The 26,232-nt window shown below is 43.7% G+C and overlaps 2 protein-coding genes across 9 annotated transcripts in view; both read left to right on the top strand.

The window, feature by feature from the left end:
- The window catches only part of NCOA2 (nuclear receptor coactivator 2), a 201,814-nt gene extending 190,626 nt beyond the window's left edge, over positions 1-11,188 (top strand). For all 8 annotated transcript variants that reach the window (XM_040545930.1, XM_040545929.1, XM_040545926.1 and 5 more), the window contains 2 exons: positions 2,475-2,564; positions 7,372-11,188. In XM_040545930.1, coding sequence (XP_040401864.1) covers positions 2,475-2,564; positions 7,372-7,383 — 102 coding nt within the window. In that variant the 3' untranslated portion in view covers positions 7,384-11,188. The remainder of the gene's footprint in view (positions 1-2,474; positions 2,565-7,371) is intronic.
- A 7,075-nt stretch (positions 11,189-18,263) lies between these two features.
- On the top strand, positions 18,264-25,937 carry PRDM14 (PR/SET domain 14). Its single transcript, XM_040547775.1, has 8 exons — positions 18,264-18,420; positions 18,479-18,772; positions 18,882-18,944; positions 19,027-19,184; positions 19,315-19,585; positions 21,156-21,358; positions 22,771-22,872; positions 25,159-25,937. Exons 1-8 carry the CDS (start codon positions 18,264-18,266, stop codon positions 25,384-25,386), a joined length of 1,476 nt encoding a protein of 491 aa, XP_040403709.1. The 3' UTR covers positions 25,387-25,937.
- Positions 25,938-26,232: the final 295 nt, after the last annotated feature.

Genomic DNA, 26,232 nt, shown 5'->3' with positions numbered 1-26,232 from the left:
GGCCAGAAGACACTACTTTTTAGTCCCCAGGAATGTTTGCTGTGCTGCTTCACATTTTCCTTTCTGAGAGATGGGGATAAATAAATATATTAACAATTTATAGGGTTTTTTTTCTTGTTTTAAGGACATAGTGTTATACAATTTGGCATCTTTATTTAGCAGTTTACCTAGGCTGTGCTAAAATTTGCTTGTAACTGGTGATTTTCGGAATGACTGTATTTTCTTTAATTCTGCTGACTGATTTACTGGGCTGTCAGAGAAGCAATTTGAAGTCTGTGCAAGAGAGGAAACTTTCAGAATATGAAATAAACCACTATCTGGATGCCCACTCAGAAGAGATGTTTATTAATCTGCATAGGTGCAGTAATGCTGAGGTCAAAATTATCATAGCATTTACTGAGAGTTAGCTTGAAACAGTATTTTGATTTTCTTCAGCATACTGGATGAAGGGAGCTGTAGAGGGGAAGAAAACTTCTAATTCATCTTATTAATAATTCTACTTTATTAGCGGGCAGCCGTAGTAATGTGTTTAAATTCAGAGGGGTTGTAAAACATGTCCTGCCTTGTTTTAGTCAGATTTCATATTTAATAACACCGCTTGCCCATGGAAAATTATAAAAACTCATCAATTTCTTTGTCCTTTTTTCTTATTTTTCCGATTGAATTGTTATTGCCCACAGAAGAGTTCATGTGGGATATTTTATGTTTCAAGGACTTCCGAAGCAAATGTCTTCATGTGACAAACCAGGAGATTTGCTTTGCATCTGCTACTGTGCAAGTCAGGAGTCTTGCATCATCACTGCAAAGAGATTCAGTGATTGGAACTTCACCGATGCCTTTATTGCTCTTGCAGTGTGCAGCCGGGAGACATCTTCCTTTTCCGTGACTCTCCTAACTCTTGCATGATGCAAATCATGCACTCTTCTTTTTGTTCCCAAACTGCTTTTGATTCACTAAAATACAATTTTGTATTTTTGCCTTTTTTTTTCTCTCTTCCTTTATCTACTGAACAAAATAGAAAAGGCATTTGGGCCTGTGCATTCCAATGAATGTTATCAGTAGCAGAATGTACTTTTACAACATGGATTCTTTTGCTTCATCAAATGCACGTAGATAAAGCTGTGACACTGTTTGCTTTCTTTCTTTCACATCAAAATAGTGTGGTTCTCATCCTTTCTGATCTAAATTTTCAGATTCTTTTTTTTTTTAAAAAAAAAAAAGTCTCCATCTGCTTTAAGTGGAAAGAATCACTAGGAGACTTGCAGTGCTTCAGCAATCAATGTCTTTAGAGTTGAAATTTCCATGGCAAAAATGTTAAATTTTTAACCTTTCCTGTTGAACCGCAGTCTTGTCTCTGGCGGCATGCTGAAACCGTCTTTGTAGCCATGCTATTGCATTTAACTTTGCAACTCTGCAAAATCAGGGAGTAGCAACAGAAATAACAGTCAAGAAGACCTGAAACAAGAGGACTTTGGTGTGGTAAATTCAAGGCAGTCTTCTCCCCCTGCTGCAGCAGGTTGCTGTAGCTGAAGCGAGGTAGTGCAGTGGCAGAACCTCCTCTCCTTGGCAACCAAGATCTCCTAAAGGGCAGGTGACACAAAACAGCTTTTTCCTTCCAGCAAGTTCTAGAGGGGACTATCTTCACTATTATCACATACACCTAGTCTGAGGGAAATAAGAAAGAGAACTGAGTTAGCCAAGACTCTCTAGGGAGATGTTTTTTTTCCCTGTAAAACTTCAAAGGGAAGGATTTTATAATACTTCAGTCCCTTGCTGTGTTGTGTGTTTTACAGCAGTTCCTACGTGGTAAGATTAATCCTTTGATTAAGACAGCAATGTTGTAAATTTGGCAAGCCGCTCTTTCCACATAACTAAGCATAACAGATCCTTTGGTTGTGCGGATACTTTCCTACGGCTACATTCAGAAAAATTTTGAGACCGTCCACTTAGAAAAGGATGGAGCTGCAGGTTTTCCTGTTTAATGAGATCTTCCTCTCATTGCTTTTGAGAAAAAAAAAAAAAGAGTCATTAACACTAAATCAATAGTCGATACAGTTCAGCCTGCATATTATCTCATCAGTCTTTGAAAAGTTGCATAGTGGTTTGCAAAAGCAGAAAAGCTGTGTGTCATTGAGGTTAGGAAGGTGTTTACATGTTTCTGCTTTCAAGACTTTCATAGCAGGCAAGTCCTCTTACAACAATACCGACCTAATTTATGGAGCCTGTTTTGTTAAATATGCACAGGGGTCATAGTATCAGGAATTAAATCTTTGTTTGTTGACTGTAAAGCAGAATAATATAAATCAAACATGCTGTGCAAGAAGGGTGCTCGGCCATATAGCTGCTTTCCTGATGACTGTGTCATTTCAAATGTGGTATATGCAAGTAGCTTAGTGGTTTATAAAGCTTTAACTTCCACTACTTTTCCCAACATCATTTTTAATTCATTCTCTTTAATATCTTGTTACCGATAGGTTAATGATCCTGCTATGAGGGGAGGCAATCTATTTCCAAACCAGCTGCCTGGAATGGATATGATAAAGCAGGACGGAGATGCAACACGGGTAAGAGATGACATAGGGAGACATACAGAGGCTGCTGGTCTATGAATATACTGTGGTCAGGAATGGATACAGTATCTTTTTACTTAGAAAGTTAAAAGTACCCTAGTAATAAAGTGTTTTGCAATTAATTTTTTGAATTCATCTTTAGGTGGCATCTATACCAAGTTCCTTGTTTAGATCCCACTAGCATAATTGAAGTGAATAATACAGAATATATTTACACTAACAGAATACTTTATTGAATTAACAGACAGTCACGTTCAATAGACTTTTATTTATAGTTATATTTGCTTTTTACAGAGCAATTACATGACTATTTGCTGATGATGGGAGAGACTTACTGTTGATTTATATTTGCACTGCTGCATGTTTAACCCATTTCACGTTTCATCCTGCCTAAGTATTTTTCCACTTCTCCTTGCTTTATACTTAGGGCAAAAATTTTATGAATTATTACATTTATTACTTTCTATACACTGCTTGTTCTGAGAAGAGTGGCGATACTGAACTAATTTTCACACAAATCTCCAGCTAATAGTGTAATTAGCTTTTGCTTAGGTCGAAAGTGTTTCTTATTCCAGACAGTAAGAGTATTAAAGGACAGACCTTGTAGAGTTCTTGGCATGTGGCCAAGTAAACGAGGTGTTTTTTATGTGCCCCTCCTCAGTTGAAGTTTTTTGTTTTTGTTTAATGGAAATAACCTTCACTGATTTTGATTTTTTTTTTGGCGACAAACACGGTATTTTGAGACCTGAAGTGATTTGAAACTAGAGCACAATATTTTTCCTGCGTGATCCAAGCATTGCAGCTGTGCAAACCCATCCAAACGTAAGAAGCTGACCTTTCTATACAGTGAGGCAGCCTCACATAGAAACCTGTGCACTGGAAAATAATATCATTCTTGGGATGAAGAGCCTGTGCCAGCAAAGCGGACGGCTGAGCGCTGGCAGGATTTGGGGCTGAGCAGTGTGGGCATGGGGGGAAGCACCATCTAGTGGCTGCTGCTCCCTTGCTGCTGCCTCTTGCTCCTGCTCCTCTTGCCCAGCTGCTCCTTCATTTCAGAGAAGTGATAGTAAGGCTTTAAAACACACTGATTTCAATGTGTCCATTTCCTGAAATCCTTGGTGCACAGTGCTGTGCAAATACTTAATCTGGGAGCCCTGATCTATTTATTCTCTCCTTTTTCTCCTGTTGGGAAACTTCTATTCAAAGTTGATTCAGATAGGATAATAGAAGGGAAATGACTGGAGAGTAATAGCTGGTTATCAGCAGCAAGAAGCAAAGATCTGAACAAGAAGAACCATAAGGAAAATTGCTTTTATTTTTTATACTGCTGTCTGCCACATTCTATGCAAAATGTTATCCTCAAAAACAATGTGGCAGATCTATCCTATTATTTCTACGGAAGTCATTTTAAAACCTGCTTTAAGTACATCCTTTACATTGTTATTTCCTGTCATCATCTAGTAAGCAGTGCTGGAATCAGAAAGATGGAATTAAGTAAATAATTTTTCCCCTTATGTTGAATAAAAAAGCAAAATTTAATGTTTTCAACTATTAGGGGGGAAAATGAATAATAGAGTAAAGCAAAACAATCATTCATTAACTGCAAATATGTTAAGATTAATAAAAATGAAGGAAGTCAAAGTACTGAGTAAGAAGTAGCCATTTGTAGTGTATTTGATCGTATCTCTCTCTTTTTGCACACGTGTTTAAAACTTCCCAGAGGCCGCTTCTTGACACACCTTGGTTCACATGAGAAGGGGCTGTCTCTGGGATGGAGGATCTGTGCACAGACAATCCTTTCTGCAGCAGTTTCAGGGTCACTTTGGTAATTAACAGACAGATGTAATGTGTTCTGCCTTAGTGGAAGCTATCATATACTGAGGAGTTATGTTCTTAATTTCCCTAACCAGTACGTTGCCTAACCAGTACATTGCCTAATGTTAAATTTCGTGCATTAAGAGAAGCCAGGCTGTCAGAGAACAAAATTCAGGGTACCACTGAGGAAACAAAGGAGAAGACAATTGTTGAGGGGGAAGAAAGCTAAAGAGGAAACATGAAGCAAATTCTAAAGAACGTTTTAAGAGAGACTGAAGAGAGAGTGGATGTGACAGAAAATATCTCGAGAGGTACAAAAGAGGGTGGAAAAAAGTCAGGGAAGATGGTTTGAAGTGCAGGTGGAAGGAAACAAGTGGCAGGACTTCAGACGAGACACTGAAGTGCTTAAAATTAAAATAACAGAGTCACTGCCTTGACAGTGAAATGGACAGTGGCCAGACATGACAGCAGTTTTGCCTCACATGGAGAAAATCAACTTCTTAAATTATTTTGTAAGGGTACGTCTGAAGGCACTCTGAGTTTTATTCTACTAACGTACGTAGTTCTGACTGTCAAGAAAAATATAAATGAATAATGTTTCAATGCACTATAAATATCTTACAGAACTTTGAATTTAGAGGTCAAGTAGAGACTACTTTTGTGCATCTGTGCTATAAATTGCTCATATGTAAGATACTTTAAAAAAAAAAAAAGCACAAGCTGTGTAATTAGAAAGCTGAAAGGATGATTAATGTGCTTCATTCCTTGGCAGTTGTAGTATAAACATATAAAAGATGAGAAATTCATTTGAAAAATGAGAAAATGAGAAAATCATCACACAAATTTGGGAGATTTTTTTTAATTGTTTCATAAATTTGATATCAGCAACTGTAATTTAAAGGAATTGGCTCTGTTTAGAGCTGAGTAACCAGGAACTAACATGCTATTGCTGAAATCTGTGCAACTATAGTTGTCAAATCTCTACATTTACTATTCTAATTTGTTTGCCTAATACTATCTCCGTTTGTTTTAATATGTTACAGATGAAATTTGTAAAGCTTTTAGGATATACAAAGGTGATACTAATATTTAACAGAGAATATGTTTTTAATGTAACTGGAAGACAGAATTTTCTGTCTCTTTCAAAGCACAAAGTACACTTCATGTATACAGCTGACTATAGTTGCAACTGGAACATTTACGATGTTATTATTACATGATTATTGAAATAAACTTTTTTAAATAATTTAATGTGGTAAAAGAAAAATTTGAACCTGTTCCTATTTAGAAGTGAATATCTGGAGAATCCTGTTTGTATCTGAAGTTTTTGACAGACATTCATCTTAACTTAATGCAGTATACCAGTAATCTTATAGACAGTGATCTCTGAGCTTTTCAGATTGCTTCTTTATAAAATTTTACAAACGGTTGTTTTATCTTTTTCTTTTTTTTTTTTTTTAATTGTTAAAGTTACATAAATCAGTCATGGAAGTGTTTCTGAGCAATTTTTCCTCTATTCTTTATCCACCTGGAAATAATAATTTGACAAAATTATTTTAAGTCCTCTTTGTTTTTGTTATATCTAAATAAAAAGGAAAAAAAGTTTTTCCTAGAGGTACATTTGTGCCTTCTTTGTATTATTCCTTCCTTTTATATATCTTATCACCTACAAAATAGACCTTTAAAAAATTTAGAGAGCGCAAGTTTTATTCAGATCACTGTATAGTGGAAGCATTTATTTAGAATCTCTGTAGAGATATTTGCTCAATGTGCACTCTGGAAATAATTTTGATTTTTCTCTTCTGTTCTGCACTTTGTGATCAGAAAGCACTAGCAGGGTCCCAAACTGCCTCTCAACATATCAAAAAGAGGAGCCAAAGTTTGGCTCATTCACATTAATCAGGGTTTGAGAGGAGGAAGTGTGGTGTCTGTGTCCCCTGATGAAGTCAGGAGGAGCGGGAGCAGGACTCATGCGTAAGCTGGCAGATCGGGCTCAGGACTGGCCACCCCAGAGAGCTCCGGCTGCTCCAGCCAGGCTGGGAGGAGTAAATGTACAAAACCTAGCACCTTGCTTTCCTGAATGGTGGGATGTTTTCCAACAGTGGCTTAATTTGACAGTGAAGGCGCATTTCTAGCCTTTCTGTGATTGCAAAGAAAAAGGTGGTAAAGTCCAAAGGATTGCCTGGACACCTTCCAGAAGATTGGGCTAGTGGCATGCACATGGAGTGGTGAGGAAGCTGCCAGTGCAGTGAGTCTATCCTCCTACACAGCAGGAGCCTCTGAATACAAGTCAAAAACAGCCTCTAGGGAGAAAAGAAGTGGTTTCCAGTTGGATTGGCTCTCTGACCTGACTGACCACAAAGCCACATGGGAGCAGGAGTTTGCAGAGAGGCACAGACTGCAGTCACTGGAAGAAACAGTCTTAAAACAACTGTGAAAACCACATCCTGAGGCTTTATTTTTATTTTTATTTTTAAATAAGAAAGTACAAGATAATCAACTCAACTGAAAACAGCTTAAACTCTATTTGTGTAAGGACACTGTAATAAATGTGAAGTAAAGAGCATCCCTAGGGATTGGTAATTGAAGGTTTGTTTTTTTTAACTTCCTTATTCCCTTTTTTTTTTATGTTTTTTGGAGGGGAAAGTGAAGCAAGACAGTTGTTTCCTTTGAGAGTGTACAGCAGTAACACAGAGAAATTTTGTAGACACGCCAGGTATGAGACTTCTCTAAAACCGAATTGCTGTGCCTTTACCTAGAGTCTACAAGTGGTAGATGGCCCTGGGTTGTTACAGTATCTGCAAAAAATGGAAAGAAATAAGAAATTAAGCGATGGTGAAGAGAAGTGTCCATGTTGCAGCCTGTCCTGCATGTTGTGGAGGGAGGTTGTGTGCCGCAGAACAGCACCCAGCTCTCCTTCACCTGTTTCTTCACTAACCAGGAGGGAAGAACTCACTCACCTTTCTCCACTCTCCGTTTTTGGCAGAAATATTGCTGACCCTGAGGGTGCAGTGGTTGCTCCTTTCTTCAGCTGACCGGGCGTACGGCCCCCACCCCTTCCCGGTTGGAAGAGCTGCATCCGTTTGTCGTGACCCAGCGAAGCCGCCATCCTGGCTCCCCGCTGCCGGTGGGCCGCAGCCCTGCCTCGCCACGGGGCCTCGGGCGGTCGTCGCCGGAGGAGCAGCCTCTTTCTTCTTCGACAGTCTGAAGCTAGCGTACAGACACTTGCTCAGTCTGTTCACTGCATTCACCTTAGTGCAACTTAGATCTCTCCTGCGAAGTAAATGTTGACAGGCAATTTTCATAAACCATGTCAGATTGAATGTATTTAAATGTATGTATTTAAGGAGAAAAAAAAAAAAACAACCATGCTCTTGTTCTGTTTCTGTTTAGTTCTAGACCTTGGTTTTTGGCTTTGTTTTCCCTGGCTTACTACTCAGTCTGGTGCAAAGGATTCAGTTCCGTCTGAAAACTGGTGTTTTAGACTAAGGCCTGCATTTTGGGGCGACGAGTATGCGTGAGGAGGGTTTAGAAGCGGCGTCTGGTACACGTAGACCTCTAACGAGCCCGTTCCACTCCAGCAAGTCAGAGAAGATGAACCGATGTAGAAAACTACACAGACCAATTTTGAATGGGATTAACATTGTAAAAGAGATGAGAACTATCCCCTGAGAGGATAGTTTCCCTGTTTATAAGGGGTGCTTTGGTTGGTGGTTTTGATTTTTGTTTTTTGTTTTTCTTTTGGTAACATTTATAATGCAAAGTCATGAATCCAAAAAAAAAAAAAAATCAAGTTTGTTACGTTCTTATTTAATTTAATTCCTAACAGTCAGTTAATCCTGTTTTTTATCTGGCTCTCCTTCTGTCATCTTCCTCTTCTAACAGAATAAAAAAACATGTTACCCCTTTATTTCCCTAGGTGTGTTTCCAGCAGTCTGGACATCAAGTTACGGTTGCTGAACAGCAATGTTCAATGGTAATGCATGTACGGATTATGGTAGTGGCAGAATTGGTGCATAATATCAAAGAGCTGAAGATACCTGTTTTAAGGCATGATAATTACTGGTTCCCATCCCCTTAGCTGGGAGAATAACGATTCATGTAATACCAATAGCAGATATCACTACAGACTTCACCACTATCGTGTGTTTCTGATTATTTTAAAGCAGTGTGGACTATAAGGACGTTTTGTAAGGTACATAAAATCCAGTTTATATGTAAACAAGCAATAATTTAAGTTGAAAACTTAAGTGTTTTACTTGTATAATTTTTGTGAGATATACATGTTGTGAAGTTGATTCCAAATGAGGTACTTCAGTATTAAATTAGATATCTTCTTAGCCGTGTGTGTCTCCTGGAAAAGTGTTTTGTAAAGGATCACAATGCCTTGATTAGACCTAATTTGTAGGCTTGAGACTTCTCATTTTCTAAACCTTGTGATTCTGCTCATAATGTCATTTATCTAACATATATTATATGCAGCCACTGTAGGAACCAATTCTTGATTTTTGTATGTTTATATTCTTTCGTAACAAGTCTTAGAAAAACTAACTGTTACTAAGCAGGCCACTGTTAGGGTGTGTTTTTTTTCTTGCCCACTGTGGTTGGAATAATCTTTTACTAAGTAGACATCAGTTTCTGAGGACTTGAAATATTAAGAAATTGATGTTTTTGACCTCTGTTTTCTTTCCTCTAACCCCTAATTCAGAAACTTTCTAACCTGAACACAAATTTTTTGATGTCATGTAAAATGCAATGCATTTTATAATGTCTCGTCAGCCATGCCTTTGGGAGTGTAAGGTTTGTTCTGTTGCCATTTAATTTGTTTTATTTTTCAGGTGGGAGTGAAAATACCAATTATTCTATATTAAGGCTGGGGGAAATATGATAAAGGTGGTATGAAATAAGTTGTTTCTGTGAAAGGCATCTATTTCCTTGATGAAAGTTAAGGAAATGCACAGTGCTGTTGGTTTCTAAGGAGGGCAGAGCCACAATTCTGGGGAAACAACACTTTTCAGCCATCACTGTTTTGCTATCGAACTCAGAAAGACTATTTAGTCAGCTGAGCCATCCTTTTATGTGCTGATGGAAAACAAAAAAAAAGCTATCAGCCCTGGGCTCCACAGCCTCATTATTACAATGACATTTGCATTAAACTTGTGTTATATATCTGACAAAAAATTATTTATATAAGAAGTGTATAAATTTGAAGGAATTAGCTTCATGCAACGCAAATTGTAAATGAGTTTTAAAATAATTCTGTTTGTATAATTTTCTTTTTCTGTTCTTGACCATAACCTCTTCAAATAGATTATTCTTTTTCACAGTGGACAAGTCTAAATTTGTCCTGGTTCATGACAGACCTGCAAACCCTTACCATCCACAGTGATTATGATATTCCATCATCCATTGCCATTTTGGAAGAAAGGAGATTGTACCTATCACTTTGGCTCAGTTTAGGTTCATTGTGACTTCAGTTGTCGTCTGACTAACGAAAAAGAAATGTGAGTGAAGGAATCTTCTGATCATATTGATCACTATAGAAACAAAAAGCCAAATCAATTCCCTTCATTATCAGTATTTTTCATCCTGTATACAGTAAATTTGTCGGAGAAAGTACTCGGATTATGTTTAACAGAACAAGTAATCAGTGTTCTACTTACATTACTAAATGTGAAAGGCGCATAATGTGAAAAATAAGCATATATACATGGTCATATGACCTTGTTAAGTGTTCATGTAATGTGGTAAGTTGAAAAAGTGAAGTGAGCTGTTTTGCTACAATGAATTAATTTGTACTCAATCTTTAAAATATTGTCCCACACCGGTATCCTTTTGGGCCTGTATTAATTAAAAGCAATGTTTTTGCAGTTTATACAATACATTTTTTAATCTTTGTTTAAAAATGAAATTCATATGGGCTTAACAGATGAAATGGGTGGCACAGCTCCACTTGCAGAACCCAAAGATACACAATCAGTTTTGAAATGCAACTTAAGCCATTAATTGTTGGTGTGAATTTAAAAGTTTTCTAGTATTTGTATGGTAGTATGCTGCCTAAGAGCAAAAGCATTCTCTGCACAAAAGAAAATTTACTGTAGTGGCTTTGATTTTAATTAGAATTTTCTCCCTGGTGTTTCTTTGTAGACTAAAACAAAATCTTTTAAGTTTCTTACTACAGGTAAAAGCTATGTGCAAGAACCTCAAAATGCTAAAATCTAGCATAATGCCTTAGATCTGTTTTTAAGTCTTGTATATTCCTACATAGCTGTCTGATGTATTATATTTGTATAGTGAATTGTGTACAATTTTGGAATAAGTGCATCATCACTTAATCTTTATGTTGTTCAGTAGAGATGATGGACACGTTTCTTCAAACATTTACTGTCATTTAATTTTTCCCTTTATGTCATTTGTGGGTTTTATTTGTACAGTTCATCATGAAGTTGCATCTGAGATGTGTGTATATGAAAAGATTATACAAGGGTAAAATTAAGCAATATATAAACTATGGTTCTTCAGGAGAAAGCTTACAGTGTTTCAGGTTGTGATTTATTTTCAAAATGGAGTTGACTCTGAACATCACTTTGTTCACCTGCATTGATGTTTGTATTTCTAGTGTGAGCAGTTTATGCAAAGGTAGATATATTCAGAGAAATTTTAAATACATTTATGCAAGTTAATATTGCTTTGCTGATGCTATTTGCTTATTTGATGTTAAATAATGCTATTGTAAATAAAGAATTCTGTTGTTATTGCATCATTTAATAAATTTTAATGCCTTCGGGTTTTACATGGCTTTAGAGATTTCAACGTGTTTCTGTTGTGTCTTCTTTTATTCATATAAGTGTGTAGGAAGTAATGCAAAAGTACTAGAGGATAGATGAATATCTGCTGTTTTTAAAAAGACAGGAAGCTTTCTCTATTTAATGTTATATTCCAACTAGTTGTAAGTCAGAAATCTTTTCTTTTTTCTCTCTTCTCTTCTCTTCTCTCTCTCTTCTCTCTCTTCTCTTCTCTCTCTCTTCTCTTCTCTCTCTCTTCTCTTCTCTCTCTCTTCTCTTCTCTCTCTCTTCTCTTCTCTCTCTCTTCTCTTCTCTCTCTCTTCTCTTCTCTCCTTCTCTTTTTTTTTTTTTTCTTCTCTCTCTCTTCTCTTCTCTTCTCTTTCTCTTCCTCTTCTCCTTCTCTTCTCTCTTCTCTTCTCTCTTCCCTCTTCTCTTCTTCTCTTCTCTTCTTTATAGTTCTGTATTTGTTGAAAATGTTTATCATGTAGCTTAATGTGAAAACCGTGCATGATGAGTACTTTTTTATATCACAGCACTAAGTGGGTATCTTCCATGGTGGTTTCAGCCAAGGCAAATCTTGAACGACACAAAGTAGGACTGAGTACTGGTAAAAGCTAGTTCCCCTTGTTCTGCCACAAGGTTAATTTAAGACAGTTAGAAATGTATGATTGGTTGTTTTAAAAAGTATAAAAGCAGCTACAGGAATGGCTGTTGACAAAAATGATCTGCTGTTCTCTAGGAAATGACTGAGACAAGCTACGTACATAAAAAAATTTAGAAACTAATTTGTTATTTTCAAGACCTCCAAATACTGTCATGCTTTCACCATTCCAACAAAATAACAGGGCCTATCCTGCAATTCTCTTGGTTTGGCTTCAGCAAAACGATGGCGATCCCTGGACATGACAAGCACATTGACACACTAAGGAAAGCAACGAAAGAGGATGTTTCTTCCCAAAGAGAGATCAGAAACAAGTGCTAGAGAAAACACTTGTGAATAGGAAGAGAAAAAATGTTTCCTATTAGAACTTTGCCTTTGTAAAGATAGACATGATTAACCCTTATAACTTATTAACATTGAAAAGAAATTAGGATTATGGCAAAACTTTTAGCTATAATTCCTGGTATCAGTTTAAATGTATGGTATAATGTATAACAAGAGCCTCGCAAGTTACTCTATCCTAGCATAATGACAAAAAAAAGAAGTTATATTGCCTTTTGGAGATCCTTATCTAGGTAACTATGATTCTTGCATCTCATCCTGCTCTACCTGGCAGGACCACAGGCTGCTCCCTGCCGCATCCCCTTGGTGCTGCTCAGAAAGGTATGGGACCATTTGAAGTTCCTACTGGGGCTTTGTCCAAGGGCTCCTGTGGTGTGTGTGGACTACTGGATGCCAGCTTCTGATAAAGGTCAGTCCAGAGACCAACTGTTGGCTAAAAGAGGGAAGAGTGATCACAATTTGATAAAGTCCTTATGGGAGAGCTAAGTCAGGAAAGGTCAGGGTTGGAATTATGGTATGAATGAACCTGTATGAATGGTGGTCCTTGGGACAGACGGTTATAACCAAACCATAACTTCGTACAGAACATACTTTAGATTAACGACCCAACCACCACTGACTGAGATATTTAAAGATGAAGAAGGTGAAGTCAAACAACTGGAATGGAGACAGCCCCTAACCATGGGTGGGGTTGGTTATTCAGAGTCATGCCTGTGGATTTCTCAATGGGCAATATCCTGAGAAGACAGTAAAGGAGAAGCCAGGGACACTCCACCATTGCTCAAAAAACTTCTCCCACCCTGGTTTCAGTCTATAGTGTACTTCATCACTGCACACTAATTGCACCACAGTTCCCAAGGAGGAAGGGAGCACCTGCAGTGAACCTGGCTGGAGTAATTTACTCTGCTCCCTGAAAATTACAGGAAAAAATGGATCGGAGAGCACAGCAGAGAGAGAAACAGATACACCTGCCTTCCTCATCTGGCCATTCAGTGACCTGTACCAGCAAGAGGGGGATGACTGAAGCTATACAACAGAATTGACTTGCTCTAAATTTTTCTTCAGTGTGTATTTTTCAGTTGTTTGTTCTCAACGTTATTTTGGAATGGGATGAGGGCAAGGGCTTTGGGTAAGTCACCAAGCTAGAGCCTGCGTCATTAAAATGCTGCTATATCTGGAGATACAGCTAATACTGCAGATGGAAAGTTAAAGCACATTAATGTGTGATTTCCTTTTTTTTTTTAATAGTCCACACAAATTTAGGGTTTGTATAACTTACATACATTTTTAATTAAATGATTTAATTAATTTTAATTAATTTTAATTAATTAATTAATTAATTATAGCTTGACCAGGAAGAGGCTCAATTTATTATTTATTTATTGGTCAGAGATTCAGTGCAATAGATACATGCCTGGAAGTAAAGTACTGCTCTAATTCATGAATCTTCATATCATTAGGACACCCTTTCGACAGCCATCAACTTGTGGGGCTCAATTTATAGAGAATTGAGCTGTAATGCAACTATAAGGACAGAGAAAGATGTAAATCAAATATAAAACCAACTACACAGTTTACATAAGGCAGCTGGAGAGGGGGGAAAAAAAAAAAAAAAGCCTTTTAATTGGTGGAGTAGGTTACCAAACATTGGAGGATGGTGTAGAAATATTTTAAGCCAACAGTAAAAAGGGTTATTATTTTCTTAATAATTAAGGTAGTTGTCTATATAATAGTAAAATTGCTTTTGTGCTGTTTAAGCTTTAAGAAGTTAGAAACTGGAATTGAAAGAATAACTATCAATGAAGTAAAACAAATGCCCTTAGAATTGGAATTAGACCCAATGAAGAGTTAGGGAGGCTTGCTATGATAAATTAATTACTGCTCAGTTGCTGAAGCCAGTAAAGAATTACTAAAACATGCCAAAATCATCATCAAGTAAAACACAAGGGGCAAGAGTGGATGAAGGTATAGCTGTGATCTGTGTTCAGTCAGGCACTAGGGTCCTTCTGCCACATCCTTGGATTAAAAATTAATGGTGAGACAGAAGATCTCAAATGGGGGAGTGTGGAAGTCAAGAAACACTCTGTCCAGAGTCTTGATCTGTCCAGGGGATCTTGTCTGCAGCCTCACCCTGTCTTCTGAAGCAATAGCCATGGTGTAACCCGCAAGGTGAATTAGTTCTTGCGCTGAAGAAAGCAGAATTCAGACCAGCCTCGAGTGGCTGCCTGGCCGCATGCATGTAGCAGGTACCCACGACTCACATCCTGCTAGCTGTCTTTGGCATAGCGTCTCCAAGTGTATACAAACCCTGCATGCACTTTGCAGGGCTGCAGTTCACATCAGCAGAGGCTGTCACTTTGCTGCTCTGTGTCCGCTCCTCTAACTATAGCGAGACACTGCTGCTGCTCTGACCTGATCTAAATTGCAGTTCCCATTATTCGACATCAGAAGGCATCACGATAAGCATATCCCTGCAGTATCCTTCTCTTCCCTCTTTGCCTCCAGGAGCAGAAATAAGCAGCCTTTTCCACCTGCAGGAAGCCATAGCTAACATAGCTAGTGGTCTGAATCACAGGTGACACAAGGTGTTCTTTCTGGCACATAGCCCAGTGAAGCAGGAGAGTGGGTGAGATAAGAAATAGGTGATATGGCACCAAGCCGCTTCCATGCTGCAGCGGTTGTCAGTATAAGCACTGGGGCACAGGGAGCCCACTGGTACCAAGCTGGGTGCTGGGGGCTGCTGCAGAACTGCAGGTGGGTGCTGTCTGGGATGCTGTGGCATTTGGAGGGTTGGGGGTCTGCTTGCAGGTGTAACCTGTGTGGGAGGCACAGCACCTCAAGTCTGGAGTAAAAAAGAGGTCGAGTGGGAGTAAGAGCAGTGGAATCATAGAATCACAGAATGGCTTCGGTTGGAAGGGAACTTAAATATCATCTAATTTCAACCCCTCTGCCATGGGCAGGGACACCTCCCACCAGACCAGGTTGCCCAAAGTCCCATCCAGGCTGGCCTTGAACACCTCCAGGGCTGGGCATCCACAGCTTCTCTGGGTAACTTGTGCCAGTGCCTCACCACTCTCTGAGTGAATTATTTCTTCCTAATGTCTAATCTAAATCTATTCTCTTTTAGTTTAAAACCATTCCCCCTTGTCCTATCATTATCTACCCGAATAAAGAGTCCCTCTCTTTAAGTATTGAAAGGCCATAATGAGTTCTCCCCAGAGCCTTCTCTTCTCCAGGCTGAACATCCCCAGCTCTCTCAGCTTTTCTTCATAGGAGAGCTGCTCCAGCCCTCTGATCAGCTTTGTGGCCTTCCTCTGGACCCGCCCTAACAGCCCCACATCCTTCTTGTGCTGGGGGCCCCAGACCTGGATGCAGCACTCCAGGTGGGGCCTCACAAAGGCAGAGCAGAGGGGGACAATCACCTCCCTCGCCCTGCTGGCCACCCCTCTGGTGATGCAGCCCAGGATGCAGCTGGCCTTCTGGGCTGCAAGCACGCACTGCTGGCTCACATTGAGCCTTTTGTCCACCAGAACCCCCAAGGCCTTCTCTGCAGGGCTGCTCTCAATGAGTTTTTCTCCCAGTTTGTGCTCATGTCTGGGATTGCCCTGACCCAGGTGCAACACCCTGCACTTGGACTTGTGCAAAAGAGCTTGTGTCCTCGTCTGGGGAGCAGAGAGGGGAACGAGAGTGCTGGGGATGCCATTTTTTATAAAGAATTCTCAATCAGTCCCAGGAAATCACTTCTGTGTTAGGCCACTTATGCTGAGTGCTGTGCAGGCAAGCCTGCAGGGCTGTCCCTTGGTGCTTGTCTTTACTATGCATCCCTGCATCAGCATGGAAAAGGAATACCTCTCACATCTTTAAGGGGAGGGAGGCAGATAGATAGCCTGCTGAGAATATTTTCTGGACCACACCAATCCCAAATGAAAACCTGTGCAGCACTTTAGTAGCCAAAAAGATGCCGCAGACACACATGGGTGGCAGGTCACTGCTGTTGACTCTGATGCTTGGGTGAAGGCGGGAGGCTGGAGGGAGCTGCAGGCTCTGGGTGGGTCTGGGGGACACCCATGAGGTGCCTCCGAGCCAGACGCTAAGTGCCAGCAGCCGTGGAAGCTGCTCCCAGCAGGGCACAGGATGCCCCAGCCTCATGGTAGCCTCATTTACCCTCTTTGGGAATGGAAGTCGCCAGCAATTAACTGCAAAATTGCCCTAACTGTGGTGCAAACCCTCTCCTTCTGTGCTCTGTGTCACCAGGCTTCTACAAAAAGAAATATTTTAATTTCTCTCTGGGCAGGTCTACAAGAGCAGAAATTGGGCAAAGAAACCAATTCAACTGATGATGAGAATTTAAAGTTCTCACATTTTCTTTGTCTTCATTTCTATGAATCTCTGATGCAAGCAAACCCCCTTCTTCCCCTCCAAGCCCATTTTCTTCCCATGCTGTGACACCTGGGTACAGGGGAGCCAGGGGAGTCCACAATACCTGGCAGCACTCTGTTTCTAAGGGAAATCAAACTTTTTCTCTGTCATCGGAGCTCACAGGCTTCATCCTGTAAACCTGATTAACTACGGCACTTCTTTTATACCACTGGTGCTGCATCAATAAAAACAGGATAAATTGCCTGCCCAAAACTACTCCCTAAAGCAACACAGTATCAGTTCTGCCTGATAAATAGAAGTTTGGCACAACAGAGAGAAAGTAGAAAACATGGACAACAAAAAAATCAGGCTAAGAGGCTATCTCAAGTAAGCTTCAGGAGGCTGCATTCTTACCTCCTCCCTAAGCCTAGCGTGCGTATTGACTGCCCCTGGTGTATTCGGTTACTTTTGTCTTGCAAAACGGAAAGTTAGGATGGGGAATGTGGTCGTAGGTGAGAGAATTAGCCCCATGCATTTAATGCAAAGCACGGCAGTGTTCAGGCTCACGTTCTGGGATAAAGCTGGGCTGGGCTGACTGTGGAAGAGGACCTGGGAGCTGGATGGAGCAGTGCTGGGTCCCCTCAGCTGGGCTGTGTGGTTGTGTTTGCTTGCTTAGTGCTTACGTGCTAAAGGAAAAGTTGAGGGGAGCTTCAAAACCAACAATTTTGGTAGGTAGGAACCTAAATTTTTGGTAGGTAGGAACCATCGTTTTTGGTAGGTAAGAACTACGGTGCCCAAGATCCTGCTCTCTGGACACCCTCGTTCCCCTGGGAAGCTGGTTATTCTTTCTCAAACTCTCTATTTCAAAGTATTTCACCCAGACAAGAAATTAGGACTTGGAGGATGGCTTCACCTTCTGTTAGCACAGTCAGTGACTGCCACGGTCTCTGTGCCAGTGGCTGCTTCAGGTGATTCCTGACAAATCCCTTCTTCGGGAAGAAGGCAGTGTTTTACCCAGGAATGCATAGTTATGGGGTGTTTTTATTTATTTATTTATTTACTTATTTATTTTTGCGCACGATAACCACTCAAACGGCATTTAAACGTGCTGCTTTGCTCTGAGCCAGACCTGTGGCTGCAAGCCCCCCAGGCTCTGCAGCACCACCCCACGCCTGCCCACGCAGCATCCCCCAGGCTGGATGAGGCGAGGACCTTCCCGGGGAGGGGGGACCCGTTTTTGGAGGTGTTCCCTGACCTCCCACACCAAACCCACTCCCGCACACCGCTGGGGCTTCGGGGCCGGGAGGGAACCGGGGGGGGGCTTTTTTGGGCTGCACCAAGGCCAGCATCGCCCCCACCGTGTCCGACGGCTCTAGCTCGGGGGGGCTGGGGGCAGAGGAGGGCCCGACAGCCCGGGGGTCCCCCCCTCCGCCCCCTGCGCCGGCCGGAGCAGCCGCGGCTCCTCCCCGGGCTGGGGGCGCCCGTCGGGGCAGGCTCCCCCGCCCACCCCCGGGGCTCCGCGACCCCCGGGGCGGGCCGCCCCCCACCCTCCCGCCCTCCCTCCCCTGCCCGGGCCCATATAGCCGCGGGGGGCCGGCGACCGCCAGCCCCCTCGCCCCGACGGCGCCGGGCGGCGGCTCCCTCGCCTCCATCCCGCTCCCGGCCCTGCCCCGCAGCACCCGGGGGGCTCCCCCTGAACCCCCACCCCCCAGCAGCCGCAGCCCCTCCGGCATGGCGCTGTCCCTGGCCGGCGAGCCGGGCCCCACGACGGCCGGAGACGCTCTGGCGATGAGCCCCGCCGGGCTGGCCGCCTACTACCCGCCTTTCCTGCCCCCCGCGCAGTACTTCGAGGCGACCCCCGACTTCTTGGAGCCCCTCAAGCCTCTGGGCAGGCTGCTCCCCTCCTCGCCGCCCTTACCCCCCTTCAGCATCCCCGCTTTCCTCAGCCAGCCGGCCGCGCTGCCCGGAGAGCCCATCCCCAGCCTTCCCCTACCCCCCCTACTCCAAACCGCCGCCCCCTTCGGCCCCCTCGGTCCCCTCGGAGGGGTCCCCCCCGGGGCCGGGCACCCCTCGCCGGGCAGCCCGGCCGCCGGGGGGCGGCGAGGCGGCGGGGCAGAGCCGCAGCTACCGCTTCACCGAGGAGGAGCTGAACGCCGTGCTGTACGGGGCGCTCCGCAGCAGCCAGCTGGCCGGCAGCCTGCACGCCATCTCGGGGCTCAGGGTGCCCCCCGGCAGCCCGGGTAAGGGCGGCCCCGCTGGGCGGCGGGGACCGTCCGACCCCTCGGAGGGGAAGGGGCGGGGGGCGGGGGGCAGGAGCCGCTGAAGAAGGGGTCCCTCTGCTCTCCGCAGGTGCTGCCCACTCCTCGTCGGCCCCGCCGCCGCCCGACAGGGACTCGCTGCAGCTGCCCGAAGGTAGGGGAAGCCCCCCCCGAGCCCCCCTCGCCGCGCCGCGGCTCAGTCCCTCTCAGCCCGGCCTGTCCCCCCCACCCCGCAGGGCTGGCGGTGCTGCGGGTGGCCTACGGGGACCTCGCCCACCTCGGAGTCTTCTGCACGGACCCCATCCCCAAAGGAGTCCGCTTCGGCCCTTTCCAAGGCAAAGTGGTCAACACCACCGAGATCAAGACTTACGACGACAACTCGCTGATGTGGGAGGTAGAGCCGGGGGCGGGGGGGGGGGGTTGGGGGCTCCCCCTCCGCCCGGAGCCTCGGCCCTGGCTGGGTGGTGGGGTGGGAGCAAGCGGGGCGCCCCTTGGCAGCTGATCCGCTTCTCTCTGCCCTGCAGATCTTCGAGTACGGGCAGCTGAGCCACTTCATAGACGGCAAGGGCGCCTCTGGCAACTGGATGTCCCTGGTGAACTGCGCCAGGTTCCCCGAGGAGCAGAACTTGACGGCGATCCAGTGCCAGGGGCAGATCTTCTACGAGAGCTGCAAGGAAATCTTGCCGAAGGAGGAGCTGCTGGTGTGGTACGGGGACTGCTACGTGCAGTTCCTGGGCATCCCCATCAGCCTGAAGGGCATGCCGGAGGGGATGAGACCCCCGCCGCACCCCGAAGGTGAGCCGGGAGCAGCCCCTCGAGGGGCACAGCCCTTTATTCCCATGGACCGTGTCTGGCCACCATCGGACTCCCGTTAGGGGGGGAGGTAAAGGGCCGCTGGCATCGCCTTTTTTGTTGGTTTTTTTTTTTTTTTTTATTATTATTATTTCTTTTTCACCTGCCTCTTGCTCTGAACATCTCCCCGGCCCCGTGGTGGCAGGGCGAGCGCCCAGGGATGCTGTGGGGTGGCAGTGCCGGTCCCTCATAGCCTCCAGCATCCCAAAACAGCAGCTTCCCCTGGGCACCGACAAGCCTGGGGCTTTGCACCAAGTGTTGCTGCCAGTTCGGAGCAAAAGGCAGGCAGGCACCCCTTTCTGCCCCGGCAGCTTGCTCCCGATTTGTGTGTCCCCTGGGAACAAAAAGTGTGTATGTGTGATTGTAAAACATCTGGTGCCTTTTGGGGAGCAGCAAAGGGCGAGGGGCTGAGCTTCCCTTGGCTCCCCAGCAGTCCTGCTTTTGAGGGGGACAGTATTTTTGGAGGAGAGGGGCTTTTTTGGGCATTCCTGGTTGGGTCCTGTTTTAATGCTACGATTGGGCACTCTTAACTTGTTGACATTTTCACGCGATTAACACTCCTGGTAAACGGCAGGGTGAAGTCGTTCCGATCCGATAATGTTGCTATTCCTTGCAAAAGAAATACCAAATGTACTTATTCGGGGAGAAGTGTACTTGTAATGTGCAGAAAGTGTGACGCTCTTCTAAGCAAAACTTAGGATTGAGAAAAGATTTTGTGCAAATACAGCAAAGCTGGAGCGGGTGGGAGGATGCTGGGTGCAGCAGGGAAGGGGAGAGACATTTGGCAAGTTGGCATGGAAAAGGGCATGGACATTTCTATAGGTGTTTTCTTAAGGTTCCTGGTCCTGATAGCTGGTAGATCCCTGTTTTTTGGTTTGTTTTTGTTTGCTTTTTTCAAGGTTTAAGTTACTTTGCTACCTTTAATTAAAGGCAGAAAAGGATGTGTTAAACGATTGAAAAATTTCCTGCATTGTTCCTAAATTCAGCGGTTAAGAACAATTTAAAATACAAAAGAAAACCAAATAAACAAGGTTCTGTTTGATAGCATTTTGAAACCGACAGAGGAGGTGGGCAGACTTATTATTCTTTTTGGGACGGGAAGCGCGATGGGACGGGCAGTATCGCTAAGCACCTGGCAATGTTTCCCCGCGGAGGCAGCTTTTTGCGTTGCAGGAGTCTGCATTGCTTTTCTGTACAATCTTCTCGCTGCTTAGGGAGACGAGGATGAAATCGTGTCTTTGCTGAAGTCAGTAGCTAAACAAAATAATTTCACTGGGCTCGGGGCTCTTGTTTGCTCCCCTCCGTTAGAAAGGAAATAGATGAGCAAGGGGAGCGTTGAGTTTGCTTGAGATGCAACTTGCATTTTGTTAATTATAATGTTTAAAGCATTCTGGCAGTATTACCCTTCCGGGGGCTTACAGTTGTCGGTCGGTCACCAGCTCTGAAAAGGCAGCAGGTTAGAAATTCATCCCCCTTGCTGCGGTGTAACGGGGTGCTGGCACTCTCCCTTCAGACGCCGGGGAGAGCTTCAAGTGCGAGCGGTGCGGGAAGGTCTTCGCCTACAAGTACTACCGGGACAAGCACCTCAAGTACACCCGCTGTGTGGACCAGGGGGACAGGAAATTTCCTTGCCACCTTTGTAGCCGATCTTTTGAAAAAAGGGACAGGCTGAGGATCCATATTCTCCACGTTCACGAGAAGCACAGACCTCACAAGGTGAGCCTGCTCCCGGCTGTCCGCAGCTCCCAGATCTGCTGGGGTGAGTAATTAAGGAGGTTTTTTGGCCGAGGTAAGATGCTGTTTTTCCCCCACTCTTGGCAGTTCTGCTTGTGAAGGACTGAGGCTGTTGGACACAGCAGGAGTTAAAAGTTTCACGCTCACCTTGGAGCAGATTTTCAATTGACAGAAGCAAGTCCATGCTGAGATACTTGCCTCAGCTCCTCCAAACAACTCTCCATAACACTGGTTTCCTCCAGGAGCCCTGGGAAGGGAAAATTAAGCTTTCCTAGAGGCTTGGGAAGGGCAAGTCACAGTGCCTGAAATGGCACAGTTAAATTAGTCTTGAAAATCCTCCAAATACCTATTTTATAGAACATCTTGGAATAAAGTGGATTTTTCAGGAAAAGGTTTTGCAACTAAACTAGCAATATTATAATGTCAGAATGTGGATTTAGTAGCAGGTTTAAAATATGTTTCTATTAAATTTGAGGTATAATGATTATAGAAAATGTGAGATTTGAAATATGTATTTTTTCCTTTCCCTTCCCATAGGAAAGAACTATTTTAGAACAACAGGACGATAAACTTGTTCTGAATAGATATTGCATTTAAATGGGGACAGATCAACTTAAAAAGCAGGGACAAAACGATCAGTAAAAATTCCTTTAAGACTGGTCATAGCTTAGTTTATTTTCAACTTAAGAATGCTCATGTCTTTCAAAACATTTGTAAGAGGAAGTTATTTATGGTTTCGTACAAATTCCACCAGAGTCCATGTAAGTCTCTCAGTTGGCTTCAGCGCCCTCAGAACCGGGCTTTGTTCTGCTGCTGGCAGCATCGGACAGAGGCAGCAGCAGCTCATCCCATCAGAAGGGCTGTTTGTTTTACTGCTCTAAGGAGAGGCACTTCTGAAAGATCAAGCTGGAGGCTAAGTGCTGCCACTGACCTGCCATTTCTGAATGATTATTCTAAGGGGTCCCCGTAAAGCATCTGCTGGGAAATAGTTTGTCTATCTTATTTGTTGAGTTAAAAAAAAAAAAAAAAAAAAAAAAAGCAACTGAAGCTTTAATTACATTTTTAAGATTAATGGGGATTTTACAGAAATTTTGGGGTTTTAATTATTGGTTAGTATGTTAATGTTCTGAAGAAAGACAATTGTAATGGAGCTATTTTAACCATACACACAAAAAAGCTTTTGAAATTTTGCATGATTTCCCTTTTTTAAAAGAATCCTTTCTTAAAAATACATTAAAATTCTGACTATATTTCAGATTTGTTCCTCCTTAAATTACTGATATGTTTGTATGTGAATATACATAGCAAAATATACACAGTCATCCCCATAGCTAACCGTTCCTTACAGCTGTGCTGTTGTGTGCTTCCTTTTAACTTTCTTGCTTGTTTTTCAGTGCTCGGTGTGCGGGAAGAGCTTCTCTCAGTCCTCCAGCCTGAACAAACACATGAGGGTTCACTCTGGGGAGCGCCCCTACAAATGCGTCTACTGCAACAAGGTCGGGCAACTCCGCAGTTCACACCGGGTCCCAGCCTGTCCCACTGTCTGCTGTTTGCTGTGCCCAGCAGCATGCCCGGTGGTGTCTCTTGTCAGGCTCCATCATCTTTTTCTATCTAAGAAATCAGGAAATGTCTTCTCTTTCGGTTGCTATCAAGATGAGCGGGTGCATATTTAGGCGCAGTTGTGAGTTGTGGTGGGAGTAAGGGATGAAGTGAGAGGGTTGTGTCAGACGGAAATGGTCTCCAGTTGCACCAGGGGAGGCTTAGATTGGACATCAGGAAGAATTTCGTAATGGAACAAGTGGTTAGGCATTGGGACGGGCTGCCCAGGGAAGTGGTGGTTGCCAGCCCTGGAGGTATTTAAGAGCCTTACAGGCATGGCACTAAGGGACATGATTTGGCAGCAGACTCAGTAGTGCTAGGTTGATGGTTGGACTTAATCATCTTACGGGTCTTTTCCAACCAAAATGATTCTATGAAAGTCCCAATTCTGGAATCATGTTCTTTATACAAAAATGCTTTTAATTCATACAAATGGTTGAGACTGAAAAATCAGGGTCAGGTCTCTGTGCTTCTGCTTTCCCTCTGATGCAGAATTTTTGTTAATTACCAGCTCAGAGAGCTGCTGCAAGAATAATGTCTAGGAATACTTAAGAATATTTCAGTTTCCATCCTAGGCATTCAGCTGGTAAAATATTCCCCGTTTTCACCAAACAGTTTTTGATCTTACTGACACTGCTTCTGGAGTGTGGTGGGCAGGTTTGGCCCAAGAACTGAACCTTCAGAATATGAATTTGTGCATGCTTACCTTGAAGTAACAGGGCAATTTATAGGAATAGTACTGCAGCAGGGCACAGAGGCTTCGTTTCGAAAAGAAATTGAGTAAAGCCACACAGCTCTGATTAAAAATTTTCTCAGCTGCTTCTGCTCCTCACACCAGGGATGATTCAGCTGATCCTGAGCAGACAGTAGATATGCATACTGATTTTGGATGGGTGCTGGGATGGCTCCGTGTGCTATGTGCTGCCCTGGTGTCCATGCCATGCAGAAGCACTAAAGTGTGCAGTAAGGTGCTCCTGATTTTGTAGAGAGAAATGGCTTGTTTATGGCAGGATTAATACATAGCTGAAGTGCCTTATAGTAAGGAACCTTAAAAGTTTCTTTTTTTCCTTTTTTAATATTTCCTAGACATCCTGAACACTCGTAGGCAGAGTTTAGGAAGTCCTTTAATCTTCTGATCATAGAAACAGATTGGAGAGCTTTACAGGTTGCTGTGTGAACAGATCCCTCTAGGATATATGGTACCTGAGATATGTTGCTCTTTGCTGTGAAAACTTGTGATGGTTCAACAACATAACAGCACTAAAGAGGCTCTGTGGGTTATGGGTGACAACTTTGCCTGCCTGCTACACCAGTGCACACCATTTCAGCTTATAGCGTAGCATTTTTTTCTCATGTTGCTGGCAGTAGCAGGGGTAGTAGCCACAGCGATTTTGTGTGGTCTGCAAATAGTAAAAGGCCTGGAAATGCCTCTATTGGGGGAGGCGGGGGAATAAATAAATAAATAAATAAATAAATAAATAAATAAATAAGGACTATTTAGCAACGTATGTCTGCTTAAGTCTTAGGGAGAGGGTTTTCTCCCCAAATGCAGAAAATTTTGAGGGGGGCAAAGTGAAGCAAGGGGGGAGAAATGGGCTGGAGAGGAAAGCCCAGAAAAGGCATGCTGGATCAAATGAATGAATTCTGGCAGCTGAATTCCAAGTCAGTATATGTGAGCATGAAAGGGTTTAACTTTGAAAATAAACACTGCAGGGAAAAAATGCATTATCTTTCCCCTATACAAAGGAACTGCAAAGCTAATTAGGACAGTATTGACTTGACTTCTCATCCTTCGACACGTAGAAGATATTTACTGGTGTCTGTGGTGAGAAATCTTTCTCTGAACTTCGTCTAACTCCATGGACTTAGCCATATCTTTATAGCTGGATGTGACCGCTGTTACTCGTTCAGGTTCCTTGTTGCTGGGAGCTTCTTTTTTACTCCTTTTCTTTTCTTTTCTTTTCTTTTCTTTTCTTTTCTTTTCTTTTCTTTTCTTTTCTTTTCTTATTTCTTTCTTTTTCTTTTTTCTTTTTCCTGATGATGTCAGCTATCTGAGGACTTCTTTTCAGGCTCTGCAGTGCTTCTGACAGGCTCTGGGTTACCTGAAAATGGGAATTGGCTATGAGAAAATAGAGCCCTCTAAACATTCTCCTGCTTTCCCACCCCACCCTGCTGTGTTTCAGGCATTCACAGCCTCCAGCATCCTGCGCACGCACATCCGCCAGCACTCTGGAGAGAAGCCCTTCAAGTGCAAGCACTGCGGCAAAGCCTTCGCCTCGCACGCCGCCCACGACAGCCACATGCGGCGCACGCACAGCAGGGACAAGGGCGGCACTTGCTCGCTGTGCGGCCAGCACTTCCCCGAGCAGGAGGATTACCACTTCCACATGAAGAGCCATGCTGCTCATTAGTCAAAGGTGGATGGGTCCTGGACCAGCTTCGTGTGTGTATTTGTGTATGTGCATGTGTGTTGGGTGTGTGCACACCGCAGGAGGTGACATTTACCCTCGCGATGTGGGTCCCAAGCTCCTCTCTAAGTGCAGGGCACTGGCTTATCTTACTGGGTACCCTGGCTCCACGCTGGGGTGAACTCCAACATGCACTAACCCTTCCTCCCCTTCCTGCGCTCTCATTTTCACAGCCAGGAGTGAATGCCACCTCCCACGAACCTTTTATGTGTGAATATCACTGTGATAGACGTTGCCATACCTCTAATGCATCAGTCTATGCACTGCCTGCTGCTGTCCATGCCAAAGCTCATGTAAGGGACTTACTTAGCAAGTGTGTTTACCAAAGCCAATTTAGTCTGTTTCAGCACATGAGCAGGTGTAGGGCCTATTTCCCCATATTATGGAAGTTCCTTAATGACTCCCTAATTAAATGCAAATGTGGTGGGAGCAGCGCAGGGTTATTTAGATCTGTTTGGCCACAGAGCCAGGTGAGCTGACCACAGGGAACTCCAGGACAGTGACATTGCTCTGGGGATAGTGACACCACTTCAGGTCAGTGACACCAACCCTTCCTCAGCCTGTCCTAGCTGCAGCAGTGGTGCGGGGAAGACCAAACCTGAAGCTGTTCCCAAGCACCAGTGAGCTCCTAGGTGGGTCACCAGCACTCTAGCAGCCTCAGAGAGGCTTTGCACTGAGCTCAGCACAGGCCAGGAGTTGACATGATCCCACCCATGTGCTCTTCTGTCTGAGTCTCAAGGCACAAAGGTTTTTAAATCAACTCTGTGGTACCTCCATTTAGGAAGGGGG

The sequence above is a fragment of the Cygnus olor genome, chromosome 2 (genome assembly GCF_009769625.2).
Source record: "Cygnus olor isolate bCygOlo1 chromosome 2, bCygOlo1.pri.v2, whole genome shotgun sequence".
Classification (NCBI taxonomy): Eukaryota; Metazoa; Chordata; class Aves; order Anseriformes; family Anatidae; genus Cygnus; species Cygnus olor.
The sequence above is the reverse complement of the archived record's forward strand: the minus strand, read 5'-3'. Positions and strand labels throughout refer to the sequence as shown.